The 27,959-nt window shown below is 51.9% G+C and overlaps 1 protein-coding gene across 3 annotated transcripts in view; it reads right to left on the reverse strand.

Annotated features, from left to right (window-relative positions):
* Window positions 1-27,959, reverse strand: part of TANC2 (tetratricopeptide repeat, ankyrin repeat and coiled-coil containing 2) — a gene marked incomplete at both ends in the record, with an annotated part of 87,965 nt that overhangs the window by 3,844 nt on the left and 56,162 nt on the right. For 2 of the 3 annotated variants that reach the window (XM_080359949.1, XM_080359948.1), the window contains 15 exons: window positions 896-1,042; window positions 2,423-2,514; window positions 3,409-3,438; window positions 3,981-4,113; window positions 4,743-4,918; window positions 8,113-8,236; window positions 8,989-9,122; window positions 13,382-13,475; window positions 14,266-14,451; window positions 15,129-15,365; window positions 16,023-16,145; window positions 17,769-17,877; window positions 22,809-23,416; window positions 25,237-25,403; window positions 26,024-26,255. In XM_080359949.1, coding sequence (XP_080216075.1) covers window positions 896-1,042; window positions 2,423-2,514; window positions 3,409-3,438; window positions 3,981-4,113; window positions 4,743-4,918; window positions 8,113-8,236; window positions 8,989-9,122; window positions 13,382-13,475; window positions 14,266-14,451; window positions 15,129-15,365; window positions 16,023-16,145; window positions 17,769-17,877; window positions 22,809-23,416; window positions 25,237-25,403; window positions 26,024-26,255 — 2,592 coding nt within the window. The remainder of the gene's footprint in view (window positions 1-895; window positions 1,043-2,422; window positions 2,515-3,408; window positions 3,439-3,980; window positions 4,114-4,742; window positions 4,919-8,112; window positions 8,237-8,988; window positions 9,123-13,381; window positions 13,476-14,265; window positions 14,452-15,128; window positions 15,366-16,022; window positions 16,146-17,768; window positions 17,878-22,808; window positions 23,417-25,236; window positions 25,404-26,023; window positions 26,256-27,959) is intronic. The other variant, XM_080359950.1, reaches the window with a different exon arrangement.

Raw genomic sequence — 27,959 nt, forward strand, 5'->3', positions numbered from 1 at the left:
CTGAAGAGATATTGTCTAAGAGACTAAACTAGGAACGCGGTCAAGAGGTTGGTACCTTCTGCCGGCTCATCTACAGATGCAAAAACTTGCAGGAGCAATTAAAACACCCTGGAATTTTCTACCACAAAACCTGGGATTCCCCAGTTAACAGTAAACTGAAAATCCTGCCCTTTAGGCTTAGCCACAAGTTGGCTTGTTTAAAAGAGAAGGTTCACACTTCTTCTACAAGCTCTGTTTGTTCACCAGCATTAAGGTTTTTACTTCCATGGCTTGTCATCTGCCACCCTCACAGCTCAAAGCAACGCAGCTGTCACCACAAATCCCACTCCCTCCCGCGCAATCCGCGCGGCTCCTGGAGATTTCACTGTGCTCTCTGGAGAACTGGAGCTGCAGAGGTGAGGGGCAGGGGGTGCTTTGCTGGTTCTCGCCGCAGGAGCCGCTCGGAGATGCCGCTGGAGCGCGACAGGGACCTGGCAGCTCGGGGAGCAGAGGGAGGACGTGGGGGTGTGTGGATGAGTCACTGCCCTGGGGAAGCGCCGGCCCCCTAAGCACATGCTCCTTCGTTTCGATTAGTTAGCATTCAAAGGAGCACATCTCCCGGCTCCTCCCTCGCCGCTGCCCCAGAAATCTGGAAAGTGCCTCCGCCCCCAATTCACAGCATCGTCAGAAGAGTCATAAAAAATTCAAAAAGCTATAAACATAGCAATGAATTTTTAATCATCAGAAATGCATATTAAATCATTACTCCTTTTGGAATTAGAAAATGTCAGTGCTCTGTGAAGGACAACCGGGTTACACAGGGGGCAGATCCCAGAGGTCAAATCGCCGTCTCAGGACGGACACGTCTCTGTGCATGGACACAAAGCTTAAGGCCACCAAGAGTGGGGACACTTACGTTCATTTTCCTTCGACACCGGGAGAGGTTGAGCAGGAGCGAGACCTTCAGCTCGCGGAACGTTTTCAGGTCTTCTCCAAAGCCTTCCCTGGGGAACTTCTTCAGAGCGTACTGGTAGCGCTGGGCAGCCTCTTTCACTTTACCTTTCTAATAGAAGGAGAACATGTCACAAAACACGCTTGGGTAACTTCACCGCAGAGAACTCACAGCGCCAGGAGCGTTCTGCGTGGTGAAGGTAAACAGTGTTCACTATTTCGTATTCACTACTTCGCTCTCTTCTAGAAAGGAAAGCCAGAACACTGGATCAAGGGAACATTTAATCTGGAAATGGAGATGCCTTGTGCAAGTTGAGTGGGAACCACAGAAGAAATTGTGTTAACTCGATACAACTCCATCTGGTCTCTGGATGGATGGTCTTTTGAGCTGGGTGATCAGGAACCCAGTTCTGGAGAACACCCCACACCCAAAGCTCATTAAGCACCTGCGAGCATAAGGAATATGAAGTGTGGGACTTTGGGTGGAATTCTCAGGCCTTGGAGAAGCAAATAAATATTATGGTGCTGGTGTGGCTCTGAAGTTGGACCAACACACTGCAATTCATCTCCCTGGCCTTCAAATGTCTAAAAATTAGGTGTCTACATCTAAACCAATCAACCGGGTTCCTTTTATAGTTACTGGGACGCAACAGTCACCTTCAAAGGGTGACTCATCTCTGTTAATTTGGGCACCTATTTCTGGGACTTGCGCCCTGGAGGGGGCGGCCACGGAGCCAGGGGGAGAGAAAGAGGGCAAACCGGGATCTGGGACACGTGCAGCTCGTGGCGACCCAGACGCAAACCTGGCAGCCACCGGCGCTGAGCTTTAATGCCTTTTAGACTTGGGTTTCTCAGCTCTCGCGAATCTCTGGTAGATAACTTTGGTTACAACGCCAGCTTTGCGTATTTTCTGCTTCACCCTGGGAGCTCAGCAGTGAATCACTGTTGTACTCGCACGTTTGGTGCGTGTGTGCAAACCCCCAGGTTTTGAAGGCCGGCTTAAAACAAAACACGGAGCAAAAAAGGCTCTGTAAGTCTAACGGTGGAACACCTCCCATGGGCTAAAGGACACGGCAGAGCCCTCTGTGTCCTGACAGCCCGTGTGCGCTGCAGAGCCCCTTCATGAGCTGCTCTGGGATACACTATCTCGCTGCCCTGTAACGCTGACAACGTCGCTGGAGCTGACGCGGTGACATCAGCACTCCAAATCTCTGCAAAACACTTGGGTTCTGGTGTTTTCAGAGAGGAAATGAAGCGCTGGCTCCAATCCAGAATGCAGAGAGATTTGGCTTTGCTTCAGCTTCGTCACAGATTTGGGCAATCAATCCCCCTCCCCAGCCCCGCTAACCAACACCAAACATTGTGCGACACAAGGAGCCCGTGAGCAGCAGCTTTTTCTTGCCGCGGATTACGGAGCAAGAAAACCTCACACAAAGTTCCGCCGCAAGCTGCACCTGTTCAATTTTGTTCCCCCAAAACCCGCTCTTCTCACCTTATAGAACATGTCTCCCTCCTCCATCAGCTTGCTCAAGAGGATGATCATGATGTCTGGCTTGGAGGTGGCCATCGCCCATGTGGCTGGACCTGCAGTGTACAGGATGCATGATGGGTAAAGAACTCAATCCGATGCGAGGGTGGGAGGAAGCTGGGTGGAAAAAATTATCCTGGGGTGGGAATTTCTGCTGGAGAGAACAACTTGGCATGGTCGAAGGGCAGAGCGCTCCAAACGACTGAGCTGGCAACTCCTCTCCACTTAAATTAACGTCATCCACATGTGCCTTTGCGGTCATTAAGGCTAATCCTAATTACCACCGCCGTGATGGCTGGGAGATGACGGAGCTGTTTCCACAAGAGGGCAGTGCTGGTTGTGGAACCGGCTTGGGGGGAAACAGCATGGCCGGGAACAAAACGGGTTCAAAAGGAAAAAATCGGAGTGGTTACATAAAAGTGTTTCTAAATTAACATCTCTAGAGGTGTAGATGTGCGATTCGACTGTCACAGGCGCTCGGTGTCGAAGTGGATTGTGATTTCCAACCTCACGAGATGGGAAATACTAGAGCAGAAAATCCATTGAGGTTGGACAACACCACAAAGCGAAGGTCGTGTCCCAGCGCTGCTGGTGCCGGGGGCTCCAGGCTGGGGACACAACGGGGACACGGGGACCCCGCGCACAACCAGCTGTCACCTCAAGGTCTAATACCGGGAGAGAAGGGGTGGCAAAAATCTGGGGACAACTCATTAGTGTGGGTGAAGAATAAGTCACCGATATTCTATCAGTAGATTCAGTACAGTTTGGGGAAGGCGGTTAGTTTTTGAGTTCAAGTTATTCTCTGCAACAGTCATTAAAAAAATTATTTGAAGGTGAGGTAAATTAAAAGATTAGAGGTGTTGGGGACGCATGCAGGCTGAACCAAACAGGAAAAGCAAGGCTGACAAAGCTATCAGATCGAAGCTGATGCTGACAGCAATGAGATATACCTCGTGGGCGACTCGGTAACGTCTGACAACCTTCAAAGAAAGGAGAAAACAAAAAGTTGTAGGAGAGAGGGGGGAAAAAATGGATGAAGGTGAGAAAAAAAACAAGAAAGGAAAAGCAGCTGTGAGAGGCAGGCAGCGAAGAAGCCAATGCACCAGCAAACTCCCTTTCCACGGGAAAACGTAACGTGAGCGGCTGTGCGCGCAGTGCAGGTGACACTGAGGTCTGGAAGCGTACACAGAGCACGGGGATGCAGCAGCTCACAGCAATGCATGGACAGAGTACGCTTTGTCGACTCAGACTAGTAAAGATAGAAAAAGCATTACCAGAGGAAAGACCTTGCCAAAGAAACAGTTATTTATTGATTAACTTTGCTAAGTAATAGGAAAAAATATATATATCTATTCCCCGTTTTACTAAAGAGAACAAGGCAGGCATGACCTGCCGGCTGCTTTCGGGGTACGAAGCAGCCGGGGCTGCCTCTGTGTTACGCTGGTACTTTTTAGGAAGCCAACCCCACGGCTCCAAGTCCTGCCTGAGCACCGAGCCCACAGCGGTGTCCCCTTGTCCCTACCTATCTTGGCTCCTTTCTTCAGGAGGGTGACGACGACCGAGGTGTTGCGGCAGCCCACCGCCCTGTCCAGGGGTCGCATCCCGCTGTAGTCAACGTGCTCAATCATGGCTCCATGGTCCACCAGAAACTGAACCTGCAAGGAGAATCCCGACAGTCAGTTCTGCTCCCGGGTAAGACCTTTGGGTGATGAACAAGCAGCAGGTTGGGCTAAAGCCAGCTCTAGAGGGCCTGAGGGTTCTGCAGGCTCATGTGTTGTCCTCTATGGAAGCTCCTGCACGTATAGAGGGCTGGGAGTCTATACACTTATCACTGCATCAAGCTGAACTGTACTATTTTTTGGGGTATTCAGCTGGAGAAGAGAAGCTCTGGGGAGACCTTATTGTGGCCCTTCCAGACTTAAAAGGGGCAGAAAGATGGGGACAGACTTTTGAGCAGGGTTTGTTCCGATAGGACAAGGGGTGATGGTTTAAACTAAAGAAGGGAGATTCAGGCTGGACATGAGGCAGGAATTGCTGCCCTGAAGGTGGGGAGAGCCTGGCCCAGGTTCCCAGAGAGGTGGTGGCTGAACCATCCCTGAGACACCCCAGGCCAGGCTGGACGGGGCTCTGAGCACCCTGAGCTGGTGACGATGTCCCTGCCATGGCAGGGGGGACACTGGGGGGCTGGGAAGGTCCCTCCAACCCAAACTATTTTGTGATTCTAGGATTTTAAGGCTCTACACCAACTGCCAGTTTCCTTGTGTGTGCGTCACAGGCCACTCACCACCTCAGCGTCGCCGTAAAAAGCCGCCAGGTCCAGCGGGGTGCGCCCGTTCTTGTCCGCGTGGTCGGTCGCAGCGCCGTTCTCCACCAAGGAGCGCACCACCGAGAGATGGCCCTTCAGACAAGCCCAGCTGAGGGCTGTCAAACCCTCCTTGTCCATCAGGGAAATGGAGGCACCTGAAACAACAAGCATCCGTTCACTCGGGAGCTCCCTGTTGTTGCACACTATGACACAACAAACCATCCGCTTAGTGCTGACACTAATTTTCAGCTTATTTTCAGACAGCTACGTACATAATTATTAATTACTTTATTAACAGTTCTGCCCTGTGAATCCCACCCTCCACAGCAACTTCAAATGCCCGGGTAGGAACTGTGGCAAACGAGCGCGTTCACACGGAGCTGTAAGCGTTTTCGCAGCCAGCTGCGCAGGCTCTTCTGCTGACAGCCCGCGAGCGGCGGGCGGATCGACGTTCTCACTGAGACACCCATCTTGCTTTTTAACTCTCTTTTTTTTGTTTTAAATTAAACCCAATCCAGGCTGTGTGAGTCAGAGATGAGGATCATTCTGCTGCTTCAGCAGGTCACGGCATACCAAGGGGAACTAAGTCAATTCAGCTCAGCTCTTCTAAACAAGCACATATTTTCCCCTCTTCGCTCCCCTCCTCTTTACCCAAATCGACACCATTTCCAGCAGTATTCCTCCTGAACTTTACCCAATATAAACACGATGTTGTGGGATAAACCAGTGCCAACTGCAAGCCTACGAGAGAGGGACTTGACATTTTCTTGGATGAAGAAATCGCGCTGCCATATCAACAGGCCAGTGCTGCTTCATACGGCATATGGCTGCGCACACCACAGCCAAACAGCAGCATTAAGTGAACGCCCCAACTCCTGTGGCCACGGATTCATCTCTCCGGCTTGTGGGAGAGGTCGGACCGGCTCCGCTCCCCCGAGGAATCGCGGCGACCTGCGGGATCTTTCTCCTGCAGGTAAACTCTAAACCAACCGGCGTGAGATCTTCGCTGGCTCCAGAAACTCAACAAACCAGGGAGTAACGTGGATTTCTTGAACCTTCCCAGCTGGACATATTAGGACATATCACACAAATTATGGTGAATGGACGGGTCTTGAGCTTGCACAGCTTTGTGTTTGCGGGCAGCGCAACACGTGAACGTTTGCTCGAGCCACGTTCAGGTGTCTCTACCGGAGCTCTCGGCTGCTCGTCTCAGAACAGCGGCACCGAGCGACAGCGAGGGAGGTGACAAACGACGACCCGGCGTGCAAGAGTTCAGGACTGAATCCGTTATCCAGCAGGTGAGCAACAACGAGCCAGGAGAAAAGAAGAAACAACTGACGACTGGAGCATCAAAAAGCTGCAGGGAGCGGCCAGGACGGTCGGGTCCTTTCTGCAGGAGGATGAAGCAGCAGCACCGCGCACCATCCACCCCAAGGCAGGAAAAGCACCCCGGGACTGACTTTTTGCAGGAAAAGAGGATTCGGGCTCTCCCCGAACGGAGCGAACAGGGAGGATCATCTCGCTCTGTGCGCCATGATCCCTGTGAACATCAGCTCCGGCAGAGCTGCGACCAGGAAGGTTTAATTCGCCGTCCGCCCTCCCTGCCGGGTGCGAAGCGAGAGCAGCCGGTAACTCCAAAACCTCATTTCAGACTGATCGATGACTGCAACTCTGTTAATAAAAAGTGTTTACAAACGCTGACTGTGTTAATCAAGTACAGTCGAATGAGATTTGCCTTGCAACGCACTAATTAATGCTTATGCCTTATGAGTCACACACTTTGATTTTAATGAAATATTGAACAGGATTGTTAAAGCCATTTTAATTAAAACACCATATATCACTGTGCTCTGCTCAGGCTTGAGCTGACTTTTCAGGACCATGTGTTATTGCATATTTAGTGGAGTTTATTATTCTATTTGGAAAAAAAATGGACCTTTTAAAGTAAAAAAGAATTTCATACTTTGGCTTCTCGGGCTCTCGGTGTCCGAGGGGCCAGGGGAGCTCCTCATGTTCTACTGGTGACCCACGGCCAGGGCAGCTGCCGTCTGCAGCCCCATTGAGCCAACAGGCGCAGCCCTCCGGTCTGGCACAAATCACCACTTATTTTAGGCCTTTTACACAGATTCAGTGAAGCTGCAAAAGGGGCCACATCACAACTTAAACAGAGAGAGTGTTAATCTGTAAATTAAATAAAACCAAAACCAGGACATCAGAAAATCATTAACTGAATGAATTCATAAGAAACTCGTGGCTCAGAGTGACCTTTGTCGCATCCCTGTGCAGGCTACAGCCCTGAGGAGCAAGGATCCCACTGGCCTGTGGCTCGGGACAGACAGACAGACAGTGAGAAACCTGCAAGCCTGGCAATTCTACCGTGAAAAATATTATTGCAGCTACTAAGTAAAATATTCAAGTGTCTCACGTTTGGCTGAGAGCTCAGACACAGCCACTTACGACACGAAGAACACACCCCTTCCCAACCAGGGATCTTACCTGAAATAAAAGTGCCAATAACAATACAAGAATTAAACACTATTTCTAGCAAAAGTAAATTTGAAAATTACCCAAACAAACACTGGCTGTTTGTCCAAGAAAAGGTCTCTAAAGAAGCACAGCAATAAGCACTAATTGTGTTCACACAGGTGAGGGCAGCGCGTTGCTCTGACTCACCTCAAACACGTACACCAGGAATGAGTCAAACCGAAATGTGCACTGAGTAGGGAAGGAGAGTTATCAGACACCGGCAGTACCGAGCGAAGCGGCTCAGCGAGTGCAAGGCTGGCGAGCAGCGCATCTCCAAAACAATCCCCTTTGATTGGCAACACACACACTAAAAACCTGGCGTGTGTCAAGGCCTCACCCCCAGCTGATGTTGGCGTCAAAAACGTGGGCAACAATACCAGTGCTGAAGTGTTAAAATGTCCCAAACTGCAGCCCTGTGGTTGAGTCTCACCCGCCTGTCCCACCGCGATGTCCACGGTTCAGTCGCACCGCTGGTTCACTGTGGTTAAGGGGAACGCTCTGAGCGTGGTTCAAGGGCATCTCCTTGACTCAGTGCTCAAAGCACCTGGGAAGCGTTTGATTTTCTGACATAAATGTGTGGGTTTGAGGCTGTGAGCACCACACACAGACAATAAAATGCCTGAGCACTAAGCACAGACAATAAAATGGCTAGCCAAGATCTATGAGGCTAACCAACATCTATGACTATTCTAGTCCTGTCCTCCACGAAGTGCTGAGAACATCTCGCAGCAGTGGGATTAGAGTCCTCACCCCAACACGACAAACGGGGACAGTGTGGTGGGATTCTGCTGGTCTCCAGCACCCTCCCAGCCTGTGCTCTCACCTTGTGCGAGCAGGAACTCCACGGTGCCCAGGTGGCCCTCGGACGCAGCCATCATCAGCGGCGTGCGGCCCTGCTTGTCCGCCATGTTCACGTCAGCGCCGTGCGTCAGCAAGAGATCCACGATCTGCAACGCACAGAGCGAGGACACGTTGTACGGAGAGATCCGGCTGGAGGAAACCAGAGCCAGGGGAGAGCAGAGCAGCCCCCACATCTTGAAACCTCACCCCCCAATGCACAGTGCCCTCTGGGATTGCTGCTGCATGACTGGGGCACCGAATCATAGAATTGTTTTGGTTGGAAAAGACCTTTAAGATCATGGAGTCCAACCGTTAACCCACCCCCTGTCCTGAGAACCTCATGTCCGTCTGTCCAGCCCTCCAGGGCTGGTGACTCCAGCACTGCCCTGGGCAGCCTGTTCAATGCCCCACAGCCCTCTGGGGAAGAAATTGTTCCTAAATCCAACCTCAACCTCCCCTGGCGCAACTTGAGGCCGTTTCCTCTGCTCCTGGCGCTTGTTCCTGGGGAGCAGAGCCCGACCCCCCTGGCTCCAAGCTCCTTTCAGGCAGTTCAGAGATCAGAAGGTCTCCCCTCAGCTCCTGTTCTCCAGCTGAACCCCCCAGGTCCCTCAGCCGCTCCATCACACTTGTGCTGCAGCCCCTTCACCTTTTAAGTCAAGAGCATCATCCCCTTTGCTTCCCAAAATGTGAAATAATACTGCAGCCGGCAGGAGCTCGGGGTGTCTGAAGCACCAAGACCGCATCTTCTCGCTCTGAGAAGCGTTGGGGTTTGTCTTCTCTACCCGTATTTCTCCAAGATGGAAGGGATGACCTGACCCTGCTCCCCAGGCCACCCCGGTGGCACGAGGGCCCCGCTCACCTGCCAGTGTCCCTGTCTGACGGCGCTGAAGAGCGGGACGACGCCGCGGCGGTTGGGCTGTGCCACGGCGGCCCCCTGCTCCAGCAGCAGCCGGCACACCTCCAGCTTCCCGCGCCCCGCCGCTGCCGTCAGAGCTGCGGGAACAGAAAACCGTCAGGGACCGAGCCGCGCTGCGCTCCCCGCGGAGTCTGCACTCATCATCCACCTCATCATCTCATCTCATCTCATCTCATCTCATCTCATCTCATCTCATCCTGCTGCTGGGGAACAAAGCAACAGAGCCCAAAATGTCCAACGTTTCCCACAACGGTGAAGAAAGGGTTGGAGTAGCGCAGCTCTAGCGCTTACTTGTTGTTTTAGTTTACATCGCAGGTCACCTCGTCCACCTCACAACAATATGGAAAGAGGCTGATTGGGACAAGCAGCTTTTATTCTTTTCAGCTGCGGTGAAGCTGGAGGAGAACCACAATGAGCATCAAATGATCTACAGGCGCGTGGGATTGAGGATCAACGTGTCGCTGCAAAGAAACGCAGAGTCTTGTCGCGTGAAACCTTCACCATTTCCCCACGGCAAAGCCACAAAGACGATGCCCAGGGAAAACACAGACCTGCGGGTAGGGCCTGCTCAGCAAGACCTTCTGCGCCTTCAGCCTCGGCTCATTCCATGATCCCAACTATGAGAGGGACCGAGCTGGGGCCGCTGCCACGGCACTGCCAGCCACGGCAGATCAGCGACATTTGGGGCTGTTCTGTCTGAGCCAGCACAGAGCAGCAGCATCAGACAGAGGGGTTTTAATATCCCACTTTAGATCTTTGAAACCAGGGAAACAATTGGAGAGCAGCAATGGTACAAATATGCCAACCTGTTCTCAAAAACAACGCTAATTCTGGGCAGGACTGGTCCCGTCAGCAAAGGTCTCTGTGCAAAACCAGAACTGTCTCTTCTTTACAGGCGCTCACAATATTACAGGTGGGTAGAACTAAACCTGACAGCTCTCCCCTGACAAAACATGCTCTATTAATTGGGAAGTAGGGTTGGGTTAGAAAAGATACATTCAGTCTGAGAACAGGACCCGCCCTTGACTCCTCTGTGGTGTTAATTTTAGACTCTGGTTCCTCCCTCCCCAGGTTCCCGAGCCCTGAGCTGCGCGGGCTCCGCGCTCCTCGCAGGAGCCGCCACACAAGGTGGGCGCCCATTCCAACTGACAGAGCTGCTTGTTCCTCAAAGCACGGCTCCGTGGGATGGCTGATTACGAGGTGCTGATGGGCTTCCAACTGCAACGCTGCTAACGTCGGGGGATTTAACTAATGCTCCATTCTGTTCCACAGGGTGGTTCAGTTTTCTCCTCTCGGGGTTGAGACACCAAGAGTTAAAAGGAAAACCAGCTCGCTGCCACGAGCAGAACATACTGCAAAATCTATAATCGGATCCATGTGGGTTTTAAACGTAAGCTACAAATATAGAAGGAGGACTGTGTGTAATGTGCAGGGCAGAGGGATCGGTATGCGGGGCTTTGGGGTTCTATTTCTGAACCTGCTCGCACTTGAAACGTTGCAGGTTAATTTGAGATGTTCCACGTCAAATGACTGGTGTTCGCAACAATGAAAGACGGTAAATCGCAGAGGTGTTTGATGTTCGCCACGGAATGCTCTTTGGGAAGGACGTCAGTGGGGCAGGACGACCCGATCCACGGCTGGGGCCTCTCTCCCTGCCTGACGTGTCCTTGCTGCTCGCCCCGCGGGGTCAGAGCGAGCGGAGCGGGTACGCAGCCCAACCTGCCCTTCTGCAGCTCCCGCTCACGGGAACCTCTAAAGCTTCGGTGCTACTGAGCAGCCGGACCTGGATTTGCTGCCCGATGCCGAGAGAAACCTGCCCAAGCTCGGCTGGTATTTCACACAGATAATTAAGCATCTGTCCTCAGAAATGGAGAAACCTGAGGGGCACAAGGAGCTCAGTCCTGCTTATTTAAGCCTTTTAGTGCTCCCTAGATGGACTTATCAAGCTGTTTCTGACATCACCGATGTGTCTTGCAACAGCCATTGGTCTCCAAAAAACCCCACAACACAAGGTAAGGCTGAGCCCGTGTGTGGAAAGAGACTGGAAAAGCCAAGGAAAGGTGATGAGAGGAGACGAGAGCAATGCAAATGGTTTTGTTGGAAGTTGTACTGTCTGGCAGAGAGCTCCAGGGTGAACGAGACGAGTCCAGCAAGGAGCAGCCACCAGGACCCTGGGCTTGTAACCAGCAACGCACTCTGCAGCTCTTCCATCGGGACATAGTGCCACGAGAACAACTGGCCGTGCAGTAACAAGGTCCTGGCACGAACGCCATAAAGCAGCCGCTGCATTTCTCAAAACACGGTTCAAACAAGACCTGAGCTGAGTTTCAAGTGTGGACGTGTCCCGATCGGCGAGCGACATCAGGCCAGCCACGGCCCCCAGCGCCAGGGGTCTGCAGCAGCGCATCCCGCCCCCGCTGCTGCGCAGAACGCCTCTGCTTTCTTGGGGAGAAAAACCAACTTTATCTGGAGAAGGGATCATTAAACTGCTCCTATGCAGCACGTGTATCTGTTTCACAGCCTGGCAGTGGGACAACCGCGGTTTGCTGGAGCCGCTCTTTGTACCTCCAGCTCTGCTGGAGTTATTGCGAGTGACTCAGATACTTGTGTGCTGGTTTTGGTATCTGCCTGGTCCCGGGGGAATGCTCCATCTGGAGCTGGCTGGAGCGTGCTGTCAGCACTTCCTCGGCTCCTGATGTCACTTGGCGCTGCCTGTGGGGCTGATATCACGCAGCCAGGCAGCCAGCCCGCTCTGCTCCGCACGGGATTCAACACACGAGCCACAAGTAGCAAAAACCAGACGAGATACGATTCGGATGTTTAGAGCAGATTGCTATTTTTAGGTGGACACCAGCATCTCTCTTCAAACTTTTCTAAACTCGCTGTTTGCTTTTGGGAAAATAATAACAAAACAATGTGCAAGGCAGTGCAGGAGCAGCTTTATACCAGGCTTTGCCAGGCTCACCCAGACAACGCAGGACTAGCCGAACTCACATTGCTGATGTGGTGTCTGATGCTGCCCATGAGGTTGCTTTGCAGGGAGACATCTTAGTGTCTTTGGATCAAGGTGTGAAGGTATCTGGATCACCATCCTATTTATGAGATGGTCCTCAGGACCCCAACCCCGGAGAAGATTTTGGATGAGCTGTTTCTGGCCTGGTCACCACTTCAAACCATGAGCTCACCGGTAGCAAAGCCACTGTCCTCTTACCAACACTCACTCATTTCACTGGATTAATTCCATATCCAATTTCTTTTTCCTGCTCTACCCTAGGGGCACTTCTAAAGTGCTTATCCGTATATGCTGCCCGTAGTTCTGCTAACCATGGCGCAATGCCCCTGCTGCTGTCACGTCCGGTGGGTGCAGAAGCTCTGTCCCCAGTGCCCTGAGGGCCCCGGAGCAGCACAGCCACCCGCTGGGACATCTCATCCCCCACCTTTGTCCTTCAGAGCTCAGGGCGACACTTTCTGACAGACTCCATTCACGATACGGCTCTAACACGGCTGCATTTTCCAAGGTACAGTGCACAAACCAGCTCCGAATGGACTGTGGTTGCTTTTTCCTCCCCGTTCCACGCAGCGCTGGCCGGAGCCGCGCGCGGTCGCACCCTGGGATCGCGGCGTTTTAAACAAACTGACAGATCAACAGCAGCGCTCCGGTACCCAGACACAACATCACCTTGTGCATCAACCTGACAGAAACGTTACCAGAGATGCAAGTTGAGTACCAAAGGCAGAGGATCAATTTGTGAGGTCACTGGAGCTAAAAACCAAAACTCCAAGTTTGAATATCTTAAGAAATGGAGAAGATTGATGGGTGTGAAGTGGAAGGGGTGAACGGCTGCTTTTCCTTCAGTGGAGGTCAGGAAAGCAGGGCTTCTGTGTTATACCCATCGATATCAAAGTAAGGTCTTGCACAAAAGGACATTTGCTTAATTACCAGGTGCTAAATAATAATAAGTTTTCAGAAAATCAATGGACAATTCAATAGCACATAATGAGGAAGAGGAGAGAGAAACAGGGAAAAGCTTTTGATAAATATGCCAAATATTAAGAGAGATGTTCTAGAGAAATCAGTGGCCGATGGTGGGAGCTGCCGCGTGTCTGCACGCTCCTGAGAAGCAGCTCGGGATTCCCAAAAGCCAGACTTCCCTGTGTTATTTAAGCTGAGCACAAGCTCCACCCGCGCACCTGTAAATCACTGGGAATCAAAGCAGAGGAACCGATCCTTCTCCCTCCATCCAACTGTGCCAGGGACCGGGTGCGCCGGGGTCGCAGAGCCCATGGATACAAATAGAAACACGCAAGAGGCAGCTACGGTATCTACAGAAATCACCTGTCTCTCCCCAGAGGCTGTCGAAGCTGTTGATCTGTGCTCGCTCCACCTCCTCTTCGTCTTTTTCTGGAAGATCGAGCAGGTAGGAGACAATCTACAACAAAATCAGTTCGACTCACAGTCACTGAGCTACTAAGAATTTCCCAGCTTTATTTAATTAGCTGCTCTGACCTCAGCACATCACTTATGTTTTCATGGATTACGCTTAACAAAAGCAAAATCTAAACTCAAGGAAATGTGAGGAGCAAAATTTAGCAGAGAAACCAACTGGTGCAAAAATCCTCCAAGGCTGCTTCTCAGTAGAACACCTACAGCATTTCCACATCACAAATCTGTACAGGAGCAAGGTGTTAGTCTCTTCTCGCTCCTCAACATGCAGCCCAAACCTCTGTGGTCTCACACTCCCCTAAGAGCGCTGGAGGAGCTGTAAGAACACGCTGGTCATCCGTCCCTGCTTTATTCCAACAGCTTCGAGGCTCAGAATCACAGCGTGTCCTGAGCTGACCCACCAGGATCACTGAGTCCAACTCCTGTCCCTGCACAGGACAACCCCAAAATTCACACCATGTGTCTGAGGACGTTGTTCAAATGCTTCTTGAGAATCATCGGGCCTGGGGCTGTGAGACCTCCCCACCCTCTGGGGGAAGAACCTTCTCCCAATATCCAACCTCAACCCCCCCAGCTTGTTACGCTCCCTCTCCTGGACACCTTCCCACACCACGGGGTTGGCCAAGAGATCTGTGAACCCCACAGTGGGATGGGAAAGAGAGCAAGAGCAGCACGGAGGCACCGATTCCACCTCCAAGACGCTCTCTGGTCAGTATTTTGGCCGGGACACGTAGTCAGCCCTTGTTTCGCAGCGGGTGGTGCCTGGACGGCCTTACCTCGGTGTAGCCCATGCTGGCCGCGGCGATCAGGGCCTGCTGGATGGCGTGGCTCTTCTTGAAGACGCCCTGCTGCTGCCCGGCCATGCTCCAGTCGCACTGGATCAGGAACTTCACCACCTCCAAGTGGCCGCGCAGCGCGGCGTGAACCAGTGCGCACTGCCCGTTCTTGTCCAGGTGATCCACCTTGGGAAGACAACACAACAGGCCAAATCACACCTTCGTTTCTTTAGTTTCCAGACCTGGTTCCAAAATAACGCCACGTGTGCAAAATGAGCATTTCTTCTGGTAAAATATCCCTTCCATGAGCATTTCATAGGTCAAACATTCCCGTTCTCAGGCAGGGAATGCTGTTTCTTACCAATCAATATCAGAGTCACCAAACTCTCCCAAAACATCCCAAGAGAAGCAGCATTCTGTTTTCCCTTCATACTGTCCTCACATTATTACAGACAACACGGCAAGATCTGAGCGATGCTTCAGTCGTCCCGACTTCCACACCAGAGCTATACAAACCCAGATTTTGCCTTCCCAACTGAAGCTAAACATATAGAGAAACCACAAATTGTTTCCAGGAGGCTCCACTTCAAAAATCAGCACAATTTTCTTCTTCAACAAAATATTTAAACTGGACTCATTACGTACAATTAAAGCTCCAAACGCTCACCGCAAAGCTAAACAAAGGGGTATTTTTCTAGGACGAGTCTGATGGAAGATTTTGGAAAATGTGTCTCGGGGAGATATTTAAAGATTGCTCGGCGCTGCGAGAGCGACGCTGCCATTTCAACCTCCCGAGGCTCAAGGACTCTCCAGAACACCCTTCACTATTTAAAGCAGCTTTCAGAGGACCGCGGCCACGTTACCTTGGCCCGTTTCTTGCAGAGCAGCACGACGATGCTGAGGAACCCAGCCGCAGCCGCGTAGCCCAGGGGGGTGAGGCCGCTTTCGGAAGCGGCGTCGACGTTGGCCCCAAACTCCAAGAGCAAAGCCACCATCTCGGCGTAACCCAGGTGGGACTGGACGCACAAAATGGGGGCGTTGTTCAGAACTTCAGTCCGATAATTCACGTTTGCGCCTCCTAAAATCAGCAAGCGACTGACCTGCAGGGAGGAGAGCTCCTGTGAGCTGAGCTTTGTGGAGAGACATCGGTTTATTGTCAGGGCAACAAGAGAATTTAAAGCAGAGCCCTCCGCACACACCCAAGCAAACACTGAGGGACATAACATGCCCAGTAAAAACACTTGCCCAATATACATTCCATTTCAGGCATTTTGCCCGTATGGGAAGGGGCTGGGGAAGCATCCTTCCCGACGAGGAACAACCTGAGACCTGTATCGCTGCCCGGAACCCCTCCTGCCGCACAGATAAGTCACTTACGCCAACACGTTCATCTGAAGCAATGCAAATGGACACGAAGTGCCTGAACCAGCACGTGCTGTGGTGCTTGGCACCACCGAGTCAGTGCCTGAGCCCTCGATGGAGCTGTGGAACCCCATGTTTGGGAAGGAAAGCTACATTTTGCACAGGCCCAAGTTCACTGCTCAGTAGCTGCAATGAAAGGGAGATCCCCGGTCAATGCGAAGAGTTGAGGGATCGCCCCAGGTGGTGATAAAACCCCAATGGAACCGGGGGTTTCTCCGCAGCGCGGTGGGACGGCCGGCACGGGCAGGTCCTGCAGCCGCTCCGTCCTCATCAGCGCCCATCGCTGGGAGCTGCTCGGGCAGGAGCTGAACCGCGCAGCTCTGACCCTCCGGTACCTTTATGTTTGGGGTGTAGAGATTCCTCAGAGACGCCAAAGCCATGGAGAGACCTTCGGTGCTGTAGGAGATCCAAAGGCCCTGCAGGATGGAGGAGGATACCCCCACCTTTTTACTCAGCCCCTGCAAAAAGAAAAGGTGGCTTAGATGCAAGCTTACAAATACAATTTGCCACATGCGACCTTTGCAATTAATAAACTCGCAGAAATAACTTGCAAAGGTTCTGTAGCCATTCTCAGGATCTAGGAAAGGCAGGATTAAACCATGAGCAACCTGCCGCCATTCGCCACCGCCAGCAAACGTCACGCCGAGGAGCACAGCACGCCGCTTTTCACGGTTTTTAATAAAGCACGTGCTATTTTGGCAGAACTGCTTCACAAAGGCGCCTTATTAATGACACAGTCAAAGCAGACGACAATATCTGCTCCCAGCAAGATGAATGAAGGAAATCTCGACCACAGCCTGGAACGGGATTCCTGGACCTCGTACCAGGCCCTTCCCCGCCAGGTCCACCAGCGGGACGTACGTAACCTATAGAATGTCTGACATCTTTCCCAGCAGCACTCATGGGCAGAGCACAGAACTGTTGAGCAAGTTTCCCCACTCCTAGCAATATAATAGCTATTCTATTTATATTTATAATTTCTCTACAGCCATCAAACAGGAGCTCAAAGGCGAGGGGAATGATTGCAAGCCCAGCGCGGAGCTTCGCCCGTGCTGCGGGTGCGCCCTCCGTGCTGCTGTTCTATCGGCTTCCCATAAAATCCGCAGTTTCCATGGAAATCCTACGGTTATCTTGAATCCTCTCTCGATATGCAAATCCCTGCTGCTGGTCCCTCGCGTGGTCACTATGGGTGCAAAGCAGCAGGATCACATCTGAGTCGGGCAGATCTTTGTACAACAGACCGACACGGGCACCGGGAAGCAAACAGCAGCAGAACACGGGATTTCTCTCCTCTGAAGGACCATGTGCAGGGCCCACCAGCTGCACCTGCAGCCCCAGCCCCTGCATGTGGAGGACGTTCTGATGCGCCGCACCAGCCGTCAACACGTTTGTCACTTGAGATGGTTTTACCATAAAAAGAAGCAACAGATTAGACAAGCTCTTATAAATAACAACTCCAGGCGCTTGTTTCCTTCAGAATTCAGGGAGCTAAATACAGAAAAGTATCTGCTGGTGTTCGGAGGCGGAGAAAAGGGCTCAGGAATTTCAGCCACCATTAAATGCTGCTTTCGGAATAACACAGCACAGGGCATTAGAGGTCAGTGTTGAATTTCAGTCAGCCTAGTACAGTATAATTGGACAAATGGAAAACAATTTTATAATAAACGGTTAAAATAATTTAAAATAGTTATAATACCATCAAACCCAGAAATAAGCTGTTTGAGTCCCCATCGGGAGCGAGGGACAGAGAACGCGCTTTGGGAACAGCCATGTGAAGATCACCACGTGCGCTATAAAAATCTCAGCCCCCGTATCAGAACATCTATACTTAGATATCAGTGCAAGACATAAAAGATGACATTTATCCTTTTACAGAACAAATACACTGAACACCATTAGCACTCAGCTGCTGAAACAAAACTGCCCTATTTCCCATTGTCCAGGCTGTAAAGAGGTTATCCGGGTTGATCGCGGGATCTCTCCCATAGCACCGGCGTTTCCTGACGCTCCCGCCGCCCCATCGCAGCCATCACACTGCTCACCAAACCCTGACATCTCCATTTCATCTTCATTTTCGTTACCTTAAAAATATGTGCTTTGAGGATGTGATGTCCCAGCTCGATGGTCTGCTGGCGGTTTAGTTTTCCTTCTTGACGGGAAAACCAGAAGGCAAGTAACGTGTGGCCACTCCTAAAAGCAGAACAAAGAACACGTCAGTATTTGCTGCTTACGCCAACAAAACAGCTTTTCGACAACGGTTTTTGCTCCTACTCCTTGTCCCGGAGTAATTCTCACTTGTAAAGCACCAACCAGCTGCTCCTTTATTATCAGTGATCGCCAACAGCTCAAAGCGCTCAAACACTGAAGAGCAGCAGCAATAAACCAGCACATTGACTGTGGCCACACGTCACTGTGGGGACCCCAGAGGTGCCGCTGCAGGAAAGCCGCAGCGCTGCTTCATGGCCGTTCTGCAGGGACAGCTGTGCTGTCACCAGCCCAGCGTCACTGGAAAACGGGGTATGCGAAACAGTCACACTTTGAAAAACTCCCTTTCAATGACAAGGGCATTCCGCACCCCGACACGTCCCGCACAGCCACGGAAAACCCCGCCTGAACACCCTCTCCAGCTTTTCCAATAATAAAGATGCTACCGGGCTGGCAATCAAAGCACATTAAGTAAGCGACACATCGAGCCCTCGTTAAGGCAAAACATAATAAAAGAGACAATAACTTCCTTTGTTAGCGATGATTTTTACCAACATTTTTAAACATACAGACTTCATGTTTAACATCAGGAGCTCGGCACGGCCGGGGCCTCCCAGACACGCGAGGAGCTGGTTCTCCGCACGAAACACACAAGGTACAACAATGTGACGCACTGCAAACCGTTTCGGGATGCGATCAGCAAATATCTGGCAAAATTCCTGTTTTTTCCAACAAATGGATATTCTTTTTAAAGCCCGGGCACTCCCAGAGAGCCCCTGTAACCCACTTCATCTCTGGAACTCAACACAAACGTGACTACACACGAACGCAATCAAACCCCTTCCAGCCAAAGGAAATCAAATATGATCTCAACCGCGGCTTCAAAAGGGCTTTTAAGGACAGGGAACGTTATTCGCTCCTCTGGTAAAGTAGAAAAGTGCTTTTGTGTGGCGAAATGGCAAGTGAAATCTGACAGAAGACAAGGGGCTTCCGCAGCTCCACACCCGGGGAGGGAGAGCCCTGTCCCCAAATAAACGGGGTAACACCAAAGGGCTGGGGGTTGGGTTGGGTTGGGCTGGGTTGGGTTGGGCTGGGCTGGGCTGGGCTGGGCTGGGCAGGGTCCGGCCCAAGTGCTGCCAGCCCTCCTCTGGCACTGAAATACAGGGATTTGTTGTAGCGGAGCCCGGGCAATAACGGAAGCGGCCGCGCTCAGGTCCCTGCGGCCCCTCGAGAGCCGGCGCTGCCCCCGCGCCCGAAACCCATTGTTTTGCCTCACCTTGAATTCTAACAGCACCTTCGCTTCGCTGAGTAAAATCCATCCCATGCGAATGCAGAGAAAACACTTAAGACACAGCCCGAGTCTTGGTGAACACTTCGCAATTTCAGCTAACAGTTTATTTTAAGAGCTTTTCGGAATTTTGTAATACCAAAGAGAACGAAAGTCAATGAACCCATGCGCCATAATGACAAAGTGACACAGGGAGGAGTGAACTGGATCATGTGTGAGAAGTGATGCACAATGTAATGACCCAACCCCATTTAAAGCTGTTTGTTGTATCCCTGATTTCTATAAATACCATTTTCACCGGCTCCTTTTCTTGCAAACTTTCTAAATTAAGTATCTTTTGACTGGAGATTGTTATTTGTCAATCAGATCAAGCGTTCCACCAAATGCAAAAAACCCCTCTTTTTTTCTAATGTATACACTCCCTCCTTTCGCTGGGTAATACATAAACACATTAATGTTGTGTAGGAAAGCTCTCCGCTTGCAGCGTGCCTCCCGGGAGGAAAAGGAGAATGTAAAAGACCTCCACTGCATTGTATTATATTGTATTAAGAGACAGCTCTGCGGGAAACCGTGGCAACCTGGATCAGCCCCAGCGGGTCCGACCGGGGCCGCTGGTGCATGCAGGGTGTCCCGATCCAGGGCAGATGGGCCCGTGGATGTGCTATAGGAGAGGATGTCAGACAGGAGACGTCCTCAGCCCCCGCTGCCCAGAGACGGGGTGGATGAACCATCCCTGAGACACCCCAGGCCAGGCTGGACGGGGCTCTGAGCACCCTGAGCTGGTGACGATGTCCCTGTCATGGCAGGGGGGAACTGGGGGAGCTTTACGGTCCCTCCAACCCAAACCATCCTGTGATTCTATTCCAGGAGATCAGAGTGACTGCTCGAGGAACACAGATGTGGACTGAGAGCACCTACATGAGCTGAACCCACACAGATGTGGATTGAGAGCACCTACATGAGCTGAACCCAAGCCAGAGGTGAAGATCTAAAGGCTTCATTTTGCTCAGGTCCCGGATGCTGCGAAGTTCCCTGGGCAGTGCAGACATGAACCCTGTGTCTATCCTGCTCCAGGGGGAGTGGTGACAACTGGGGACACGCCGCCAGCACACACAGCGCGGGTGGGCCAGGGCCACCACGAGAAGCAAAAGTCCGGATTAAGACAGCGACACACGTGCAACAGCATAGAGGGTCCCCTCTTACTTACTGTACAAGAAAATAGACTCCACGAACGTACGTCAAACCCTGAGTGTTGGTCAGAAGAGCAGCCTGGGCAGAATCAATCTCTTCCAGTTTTACTTGTCAATACTGGAGACGGCTCCTGGTGGGCCCGTCACAAATCAACCGGAGCAGCCGCTTCGTCTGACCTGTTTTAGCCTTTTAGCTCACGGTGAAATGCATCATTCTTACTTCTCTCCTCTGACTACACCGCAAGTCTAGACACGGAACTCATGTTGATACTCCAATCTGGACGGAGTGATTTCACTCCGGGGTCCGTATCTGCCTACAGCTCCTTTACTGCTCGCCAGTCCCCGTCGCAGCAGCGCAGGGATAAAACACTCTATTAGCATGATAAAGCGTGGAAAAGAACTGCGTGGAAGTTTCTGATTAAGTCGAGGCAGAAAACCGCACAGCATTGCAGCAGCATTTAAGTTAAGAAACACAAGTGAATGCAGAATAATAACCATCTTTTCCGTGTACCAGTCACCAAGGATTGAGTCGTTCCCTAAAATATTTCATGTTATTTGTCAACTAGACGCTTGGTTAATGGCGCTGCACTGGCAGGCTGGAAAGTCATCACTGCAATGCTGTTTAAACGCTCTGACAACGGATTGTTTTGGTGGCCGGTTATTAAATCACGGTGGATGCCGGGGGTTCCCCGCAGCGACAGCGTTGCCCTTCGGTGCCCGCTGCCCTTTGCTTTGGACAGCAACGCACGGGGAGTGCTCAGAGAGGGTGAGCATCCCAGCCTGGAGGGTGGGCATTTGCTGCTTATTTCAAAAGCATAGAAAAATGGGATAATTTCTGGACATTGTTCCTTTCGCTGCATCCGAGAACACGGAACTCGCCCTCCTTAACGAAACGAGGGAGGTGACCCAGCTGCAGTGCTGCGGACACGAGGCCCATTATCCCGATCTCCTTCACGACGTGCTCACACCTGGGCAGCCTGTCAGGGTAAGTCAATTAACAGCAGCTTCACAAAACCACATTTCACTTCAAGGCTCTTCTCCTGGGGAAAAGAAGCAGCCTCAGCAACTTGACTCTTGACGTATCGACGCGGCAAGGTCAACAAGCTTCACGTTAACGGCGCATTTCTGCAGCGCTGGACGATGAGCTTGGGAATGGTCCGCACAGCGCCAAGTCTCCATTCCCAAGCGAGGAGGAAGAATCAAACTTGCTGTGAATAAACCAGAGGTGGGCAAATTGTCACAGGCTACTCCTGAGAGCTGGGGCAGAGCGGGCTGTGCTGCTCGCACAACGAATACAAGGGAAAACCATTACTTATCTTAATTGTCGCCGAGGTTCACCGCGCTCTGAGCTCAACGTCTCCACGTCAGCTCTTCCCCAGAGCCGGGCAGGAGGATTCTGAGCACAACAGCTGAAGCTCAGGGGTGGAAACGCGTCACGCAGTGACGAGCACTTAACGACTCCGGGGAAGGATATTAAATAACTACCATTGATTGACACAAAGACACCTGCTGCTGTGAGAGCTGTGCGGAGGGTTCACTCGATACGACCATTGTGCAGAACCGACTGGAAGAGGCAAGATGCCCATTGGGAGGAGCTATATAGTATTTTTCTACCACAGCCTGTTTACCACAAAATTTAAAGTGGTAAATGACTCTGACGCCGTGAAGAGCTCCAGTTGCTTTCACCTGCCAGGTGGTTCCGTGGTGCCAGCAGCCACCACCGGGCTCTGTTCGTGCTGAGTGCGGTGCCCGGGAGCGGCGCTGGCACGGCCCTGCACCCCAGCGCTTCCCGCGTTTTTATAATCACATTTAAGAAAGGGGCAGGCAAAGCTTACAGGGATAAACCACCAGAATTACAGACACAGCGTCTGTCTCCACTCTGCAGCAGAAACAGAGATAACGTTAATAGTGACCACTGGGTTTAGAGAGGATAAATCTAACTGTGATTAAATTCTGTTCCCTGTGAGCTAAGCCAGGAGCTCGGCTGCTGTCAGGACACAGATTATGGATGCATGTACAGTCCAAAACTGCTCGAGCCTGATTCTGGCCCTTACTTTGCTTTCGAAAAGACATTTAGTAGCGCTACGAGGAACGCAACCTCAGAAAGAAGCCAACTGCAAAAGACGCATCCACACTGTTCACCCCTCATGTCCTTATCCCCTGCTGCACAAGGACGGTTCCCCGACTCCAGGCGGAGCGGGCAGGACCAATGTGCCGAAACGCCAGCATGGGACCTCCCGAGGAACAGCTCCTGGGATCGGTTATTTCCAAGAACCGCACACAGACCTAACGTGACCAGCACAGGTGTAGGATGGACAGCACCGGCAGCCCAAAGCCAGGTCAAGACACATCCGCGCGTGACTTCGCCAAACAAAACGATTCAGATCACAGTACGAGACATACATTTTAAACTCTGATTTCTCGGCGCGTTTGCTTACCTGGGATCACAGAGAAACTTGGTCTTTTCACCTTCTTCTCTCCAAATAAGCCACTCTCGGAAAGAGGGGTGAACAAACATTCGCGTCATGTCTCTACGTTTGATAAGAAACATAGAAAGGTTCTCCATCCTCTGCTGAAAGTCCTCCCACTCCAAAGTGCCCTCAATGTTACCTGCATTAATGGCCTGAAAAATATGTTCGTCTGTTAAAGGGTGCAGAGATGCCACTGCCACATTCAAGAGAGGCATAACCCGATCAAAGGAAGACTGCGTTGGGAACTTCATATTGCACTGCAACAGGTAAACTTCCGACAGAGACACTGGCACCACTTTGTAGCTGGAGCTTTTCAGTACTAGATATCCCTTCTCTATGAGATCAAAGGTGAGTTTCAGGTACAGGTAGGAGCCTTGGCTCAAGGTCTTGAGGTGAGAGCTGAGCTTGCCGAACGTCGTGTTGTCCATTTTGCCGTTCAGCGAGATGTTGTTCTGGATCTCCGAGCTGCTGTGTATCCGATGGAGGATGTACGCCTGCAGGTCCTGGTCTATGGCTTCGTTCTCTTCCAGTCTGTCCAAAAATATCCGGTGGAAGGGCAACAGCTTAATTATTTCCTACAAAGAAAGAAAAAACCACAGATACTCATGCTGGCAGTGTTTATTATTCATTAAGTAAACGTAACTCATGTTGCAATAGCACCTTTGAGACTCCTTTAAGCCCTTTTCCATCAGGGCAGGCAAACGAGATGGCAGCTTGTGCCCTCAGGACCTCACAACCTCATCTATAATCGAGCAGATTGCATGTGAAACGTGACTGTAATAACAATGAAGGGCACGGTTCCTCATGCGGCATCCATGCAAAGGGCTGGAAAATCCACCCGGAGCAGTGGCCTCGTCGCTCCCACCCCATCCCAACCACGTACGGACACGCCGTCCCTTCGCTGGCACAGGGGATCACCTGTGGACAAACAGATGACGGATCCGAGGCTAAAGGACATTCTGCTGAAGCCAAGTGGAGCGTGCTGCGGGGTCACACAGCGGCTCCCAACGGGGAAATGCAGGACAGCTAACAGCAAATACCTTCCAGTGCAACATCAGTACATCTGTCTGCTGCAGGACAGTGCAACCAGGATGCTCTCATCCTCACTGATGATGCTTATGCAACATAAACCAAAGATCAAAGGCCTTTCCGAGGGAATTCTTGCTCTCAGTCGCTGCAGAATGAGGAGAAATGATGCAACGGAGCTGGGCGAGGCAAGCGCAGAATCCACCAGCTCTCCAGTGAAATCAAGAGGGTGAGCACAGTGTGAACCTCGAGCTTGCAGTGAAGGCTGCAGGGCTGCAAAAGCCCTAATTAAATGAGGAATTCAAGTCATAGGGACTCTATTTACCTACGACTGCAAAAAGATTTCTTCCAAATCATGTTTAATCTGCTCCATTACTGAGCGAAACAAGAAGCGCAGCACAGAGTCTGTTCCCACTGGAGCTGGAACCAGGTCCCTGCCAGGACCACAGCAAATCAACCCCCGCATCTCAGTAAACATCAGCAAACCCCAAGGAAAGTGCTAACGGAGGTTGGTAGAAACGAACTGCGCAGCCCTGTGCTACTGAAAGAAATGGGTAATGATGAAAAAATGGGAAACAGAGCAGGCCTGAGCCGGCTCCCGAATGCGCCGCATCCTCCTGACATCTGTCTCCTCGGGCTCCGACGCTCAGAGCAAACGCTCCCACCAGTGATGCTGCAAATCAACCATTTCTGCTGGGAAACAGCTGAGAGCGCAGATCTGCCCGCACTGGGTCACTGTGCTTGTTCCCCAGCTCGCTCCGCTGGACGAGCACTTGAGCCAGCAAACTCAGGTCAGCTCAACCCTTATGCCAGCTGAGCAGCTAAGGCTGGAGGCAAAAGCCCGCCCAGCTGCGGGCTAGAATGAAAACACTGAAGAATTACCCAAACAACACTGAGCTTAGAGCTTCAGCACTTGCTTGGGATATTTTTCATTGAGCTGAATAATGTCTTGGCCTGACATTGACTCCTCCAGAGCAAAGCAACAACACCTTCAGGCTCTGGGGTGTGAAGATGTGAACCCCTTCATCACTCTGCAGGGAGGAGAGGACGATCTTAAGCTGCACAGGCGGACAGACAGCAGGACATGCCCCCAGTACACCAAGATCCCAACACTGGGGCATGTGAGCCGTGTCACTCAACTGAACAAAGCGATTTGCTGATGAACATTCACTGACGTGAACGAGCAATGCTGGATGAGATCCTTTCAACAACGTAGACTGAGTTTGGAGACACAAAGGTAAAGCCAAGTACAAAAAAGTCAAAAGGATAAGCTGAATTAAAGGGTCTTAAGCAAATCCAGACATCCACCAAGACCTTTATCAAAGCCCATCAGGACAATGACACCACTCGTGACAATTCTCGGTCTCACCTGTAGACTTGTCCTGACTGTCACCACCAGCTTCAGCCAGGAAGGGAATTTTCCGATCATTTTGCTCAGGAATGACACTATGGTGTCTCCGTAATCCGGTTTGTGAAATTCAGCCTCATTTAAACCATCAATTAGTATGATGAAATCTTCATCCGGGATCTTCCTCTCTGAAAGAGAACAACAAAAAGCATTGATGTGAAAGGCCAGACACGCGCCCCTCTGCTCTGCCCTGGGGAGACCACACCTGGAATCTTGTGTCCAGCTGTGGCCCCTCAGTTCCAGCAGGACAGGGAACTGCTGCAGAGAGTCCAGCGCAGCCACCAAGATGCTGCAGGGAGTGGAGCATCTCCCGTATGAGGAAAGGCTGAGGGAGCTGGGGCTCTGGAGCTGGACAAGAGGACACTGAGGGGGGACTCATTCATGTTCACAGGTATCTAAAGGGGCAGTGTCAGGAGGATGGAGCCAGGCTCTGCTGGTGACAACCAGGGACAGGACAAGGGGCAATGGGTGCAAACTGGAACACAGGAGGTTCCACTGAAAGAGGAGAAGAAACTTGTTCCCGGTGAGGGTGTCAGAGCCTGGCCCAGGCTGCCCAGGGGGGTTGTGGAGTCTCCTTCTGTGCAGACATTCCAACCCGCCTGGACACCTTCCTGTGTAACCTCATCTGGGTGTTCCTGCTCCATGGGGGGATTGCAGTGGGTGAGCTTTCCAGGGCCCTTCAACCCCTGACACTCTGGGATTCCGTGACCCCAGGTGCGTGTGAGCCCGGGGAGCGCCGTTCCGCTACCTTTGTGCAGGTTCTCCAGCGGCTCCAGGACGCCCCTGCGGAAGGAGGCCATGGGGTCCTGCACGCAGGAGCGCAGGCTCAACATGCTCTGCAGATGCGGCTCCCGCAGCAGCTGCTCCCGGTAGGCGACGAACTGGGGCGAGCGGCAGAGCAGGGCGGCCACGTTGTGCACGAACTCGGGCACCAGGCAGGTGTAGGCGTTGTCGGCCTGGCAGTAGTGATACGCCACAACCTAGGACAGAGGGAAAACCATGAAAAACAACGCATCCGCATCAGACGCGAGTCGGGCGAGTTGTCAGAAGCAGCGGGTGTTGTTTGGGGAGTCTGATGTGCTGTGGCAGGTGAAGTCTTTGGGAGCAGCGAGTGTTAACTACCCATGACAAGAATCCAGACGAATCAGTTGGTAAGAACAGGCACTGATCCTGAAAAATGACTGGACCTGCCACTTGAGGAATAAATGGAATTAAGCTGTAGCTGCTCGCAGAGACGGACACTGACAGCATCTGACACATCGGGAGCGAGAGGACTGCGCTCTGAGCTCTGTTCAAGGACTTGGCGTCAGTAATAACTTGTGATTGTTTCCTTGAACTGGTTTGCTCTTCGCTGTTTTAGATGTCACAGAGCTCTACCAGGGCAGCAGCTGCAGACAGATTCCCACGAACAGGGCTTAATATACACTCCCCATCCACTGCGATCCTGCTCCTCATTCAGAACATCAATGCAATTATTAAAATGGAACTCAGCGCTGCTGCGTTTTATCCGTTGCACGTGACTGCGCGTGGACACGGTGACCCAGTTTATTGGGACGGTTCGTTACTTTGACACAGCCGAGCAGGCCCGTAAATGGCCTCTGAAACGCATTAGTGTGGCGGGGCAGCGCGGACCGGCGGTGCCCAGTCCCTCCACCTCCGGGAAGGCAGGAGCGCTCCCTTTCTTTTAAAGGCCGGCAGCAGTAACGAGCTCGGAGCACGGGGAGAAGAGGCTCTGAAGCCGCCAGCCCTGGGCTAACGCCATGGACGTCCAGCTCCTCCAGCAGCTGCTGCGCGCGGGTACGACCCATTAGTGCAGACGCTGGGTCCATTTGTTTAAGTGCTGCTGCCACGCGGCATCCAGAAACCCGAAGAATAGAGCTGTTCAATGGGTTGTTTAAAACAGTGCAGCCATTCCATTAAAAATCTCTGTGAGTGAAGGATAAAGCCCCCAGGGTAAGTGGGGAAGGCGACCCGGAGCGGAGGGGACAGAGCTCAGGCGTCTTCCTCGGAGCTGCGGTACCTCCGCAAGGCAAAGGTCACCGGGACACGTATCTGTGGGTCGGTGCTGTTCAACACAGGCTCGAGTTGGTGGGAAAGCCTCTAATTTCACTCCTCAGAGGTGGAACTGAGTCGCCGTCCCTGGCGGTGTTTAAAAGATGTGCAGACACACGTCTGGTCTTACTGGTCATATTCACAGCTGCTTTTTTTCCTGTTTCACCTTTTCTGTGACACCGGGCGATATGTTTAGAGGCACCGAAGAGCTCTGGACGAGTTCACACGAAGCTCTGTGCACCAGGAAAGCTGATGTGCGTCCATCGTAGCAAAGAGCCAAGTCTAAGCTTGACTTGGGCACTGCAGGAAAAGCGGCAGGCTGCTCCATGTCGGAGGGCAGGCTCGAATAAATACAGCAACCCTGCAACCTTCTTTCCATAATTCATGCATCTACCTTAAAACAAAAGACTAACTGAGCAGCTCTGCCAGCAATGCTTATGTTTTATTTGCAAGTGTCAAGATGGGTGCTGCAATACGAGGAGCTTTAGTCATGGCTTTTGAGAGCCTGCCAGGTCTGGCAAGACAAGCGCTCTTCTCCTCCTCGCAAGTCTCTCTGCCCCACGCTGCGGCAGCGGGGACGGGGAAGAGCTGCAGAGGCCCCAGCCGGGAGCGGTGCTGAGCGCTGAGTGCTG

This window comes from Nesoenas mayeri (genome assembly GCF_963082525.1).
Source record: "Nesoenas mayeri genome assembly, chromosome: 26".
Taxonomy (NCBI): Eukaryota; Metazoa; Chordata; class Aves; order Columbiformes; family Columbidae; genus Nesoenas; species Nesoenas mayeri.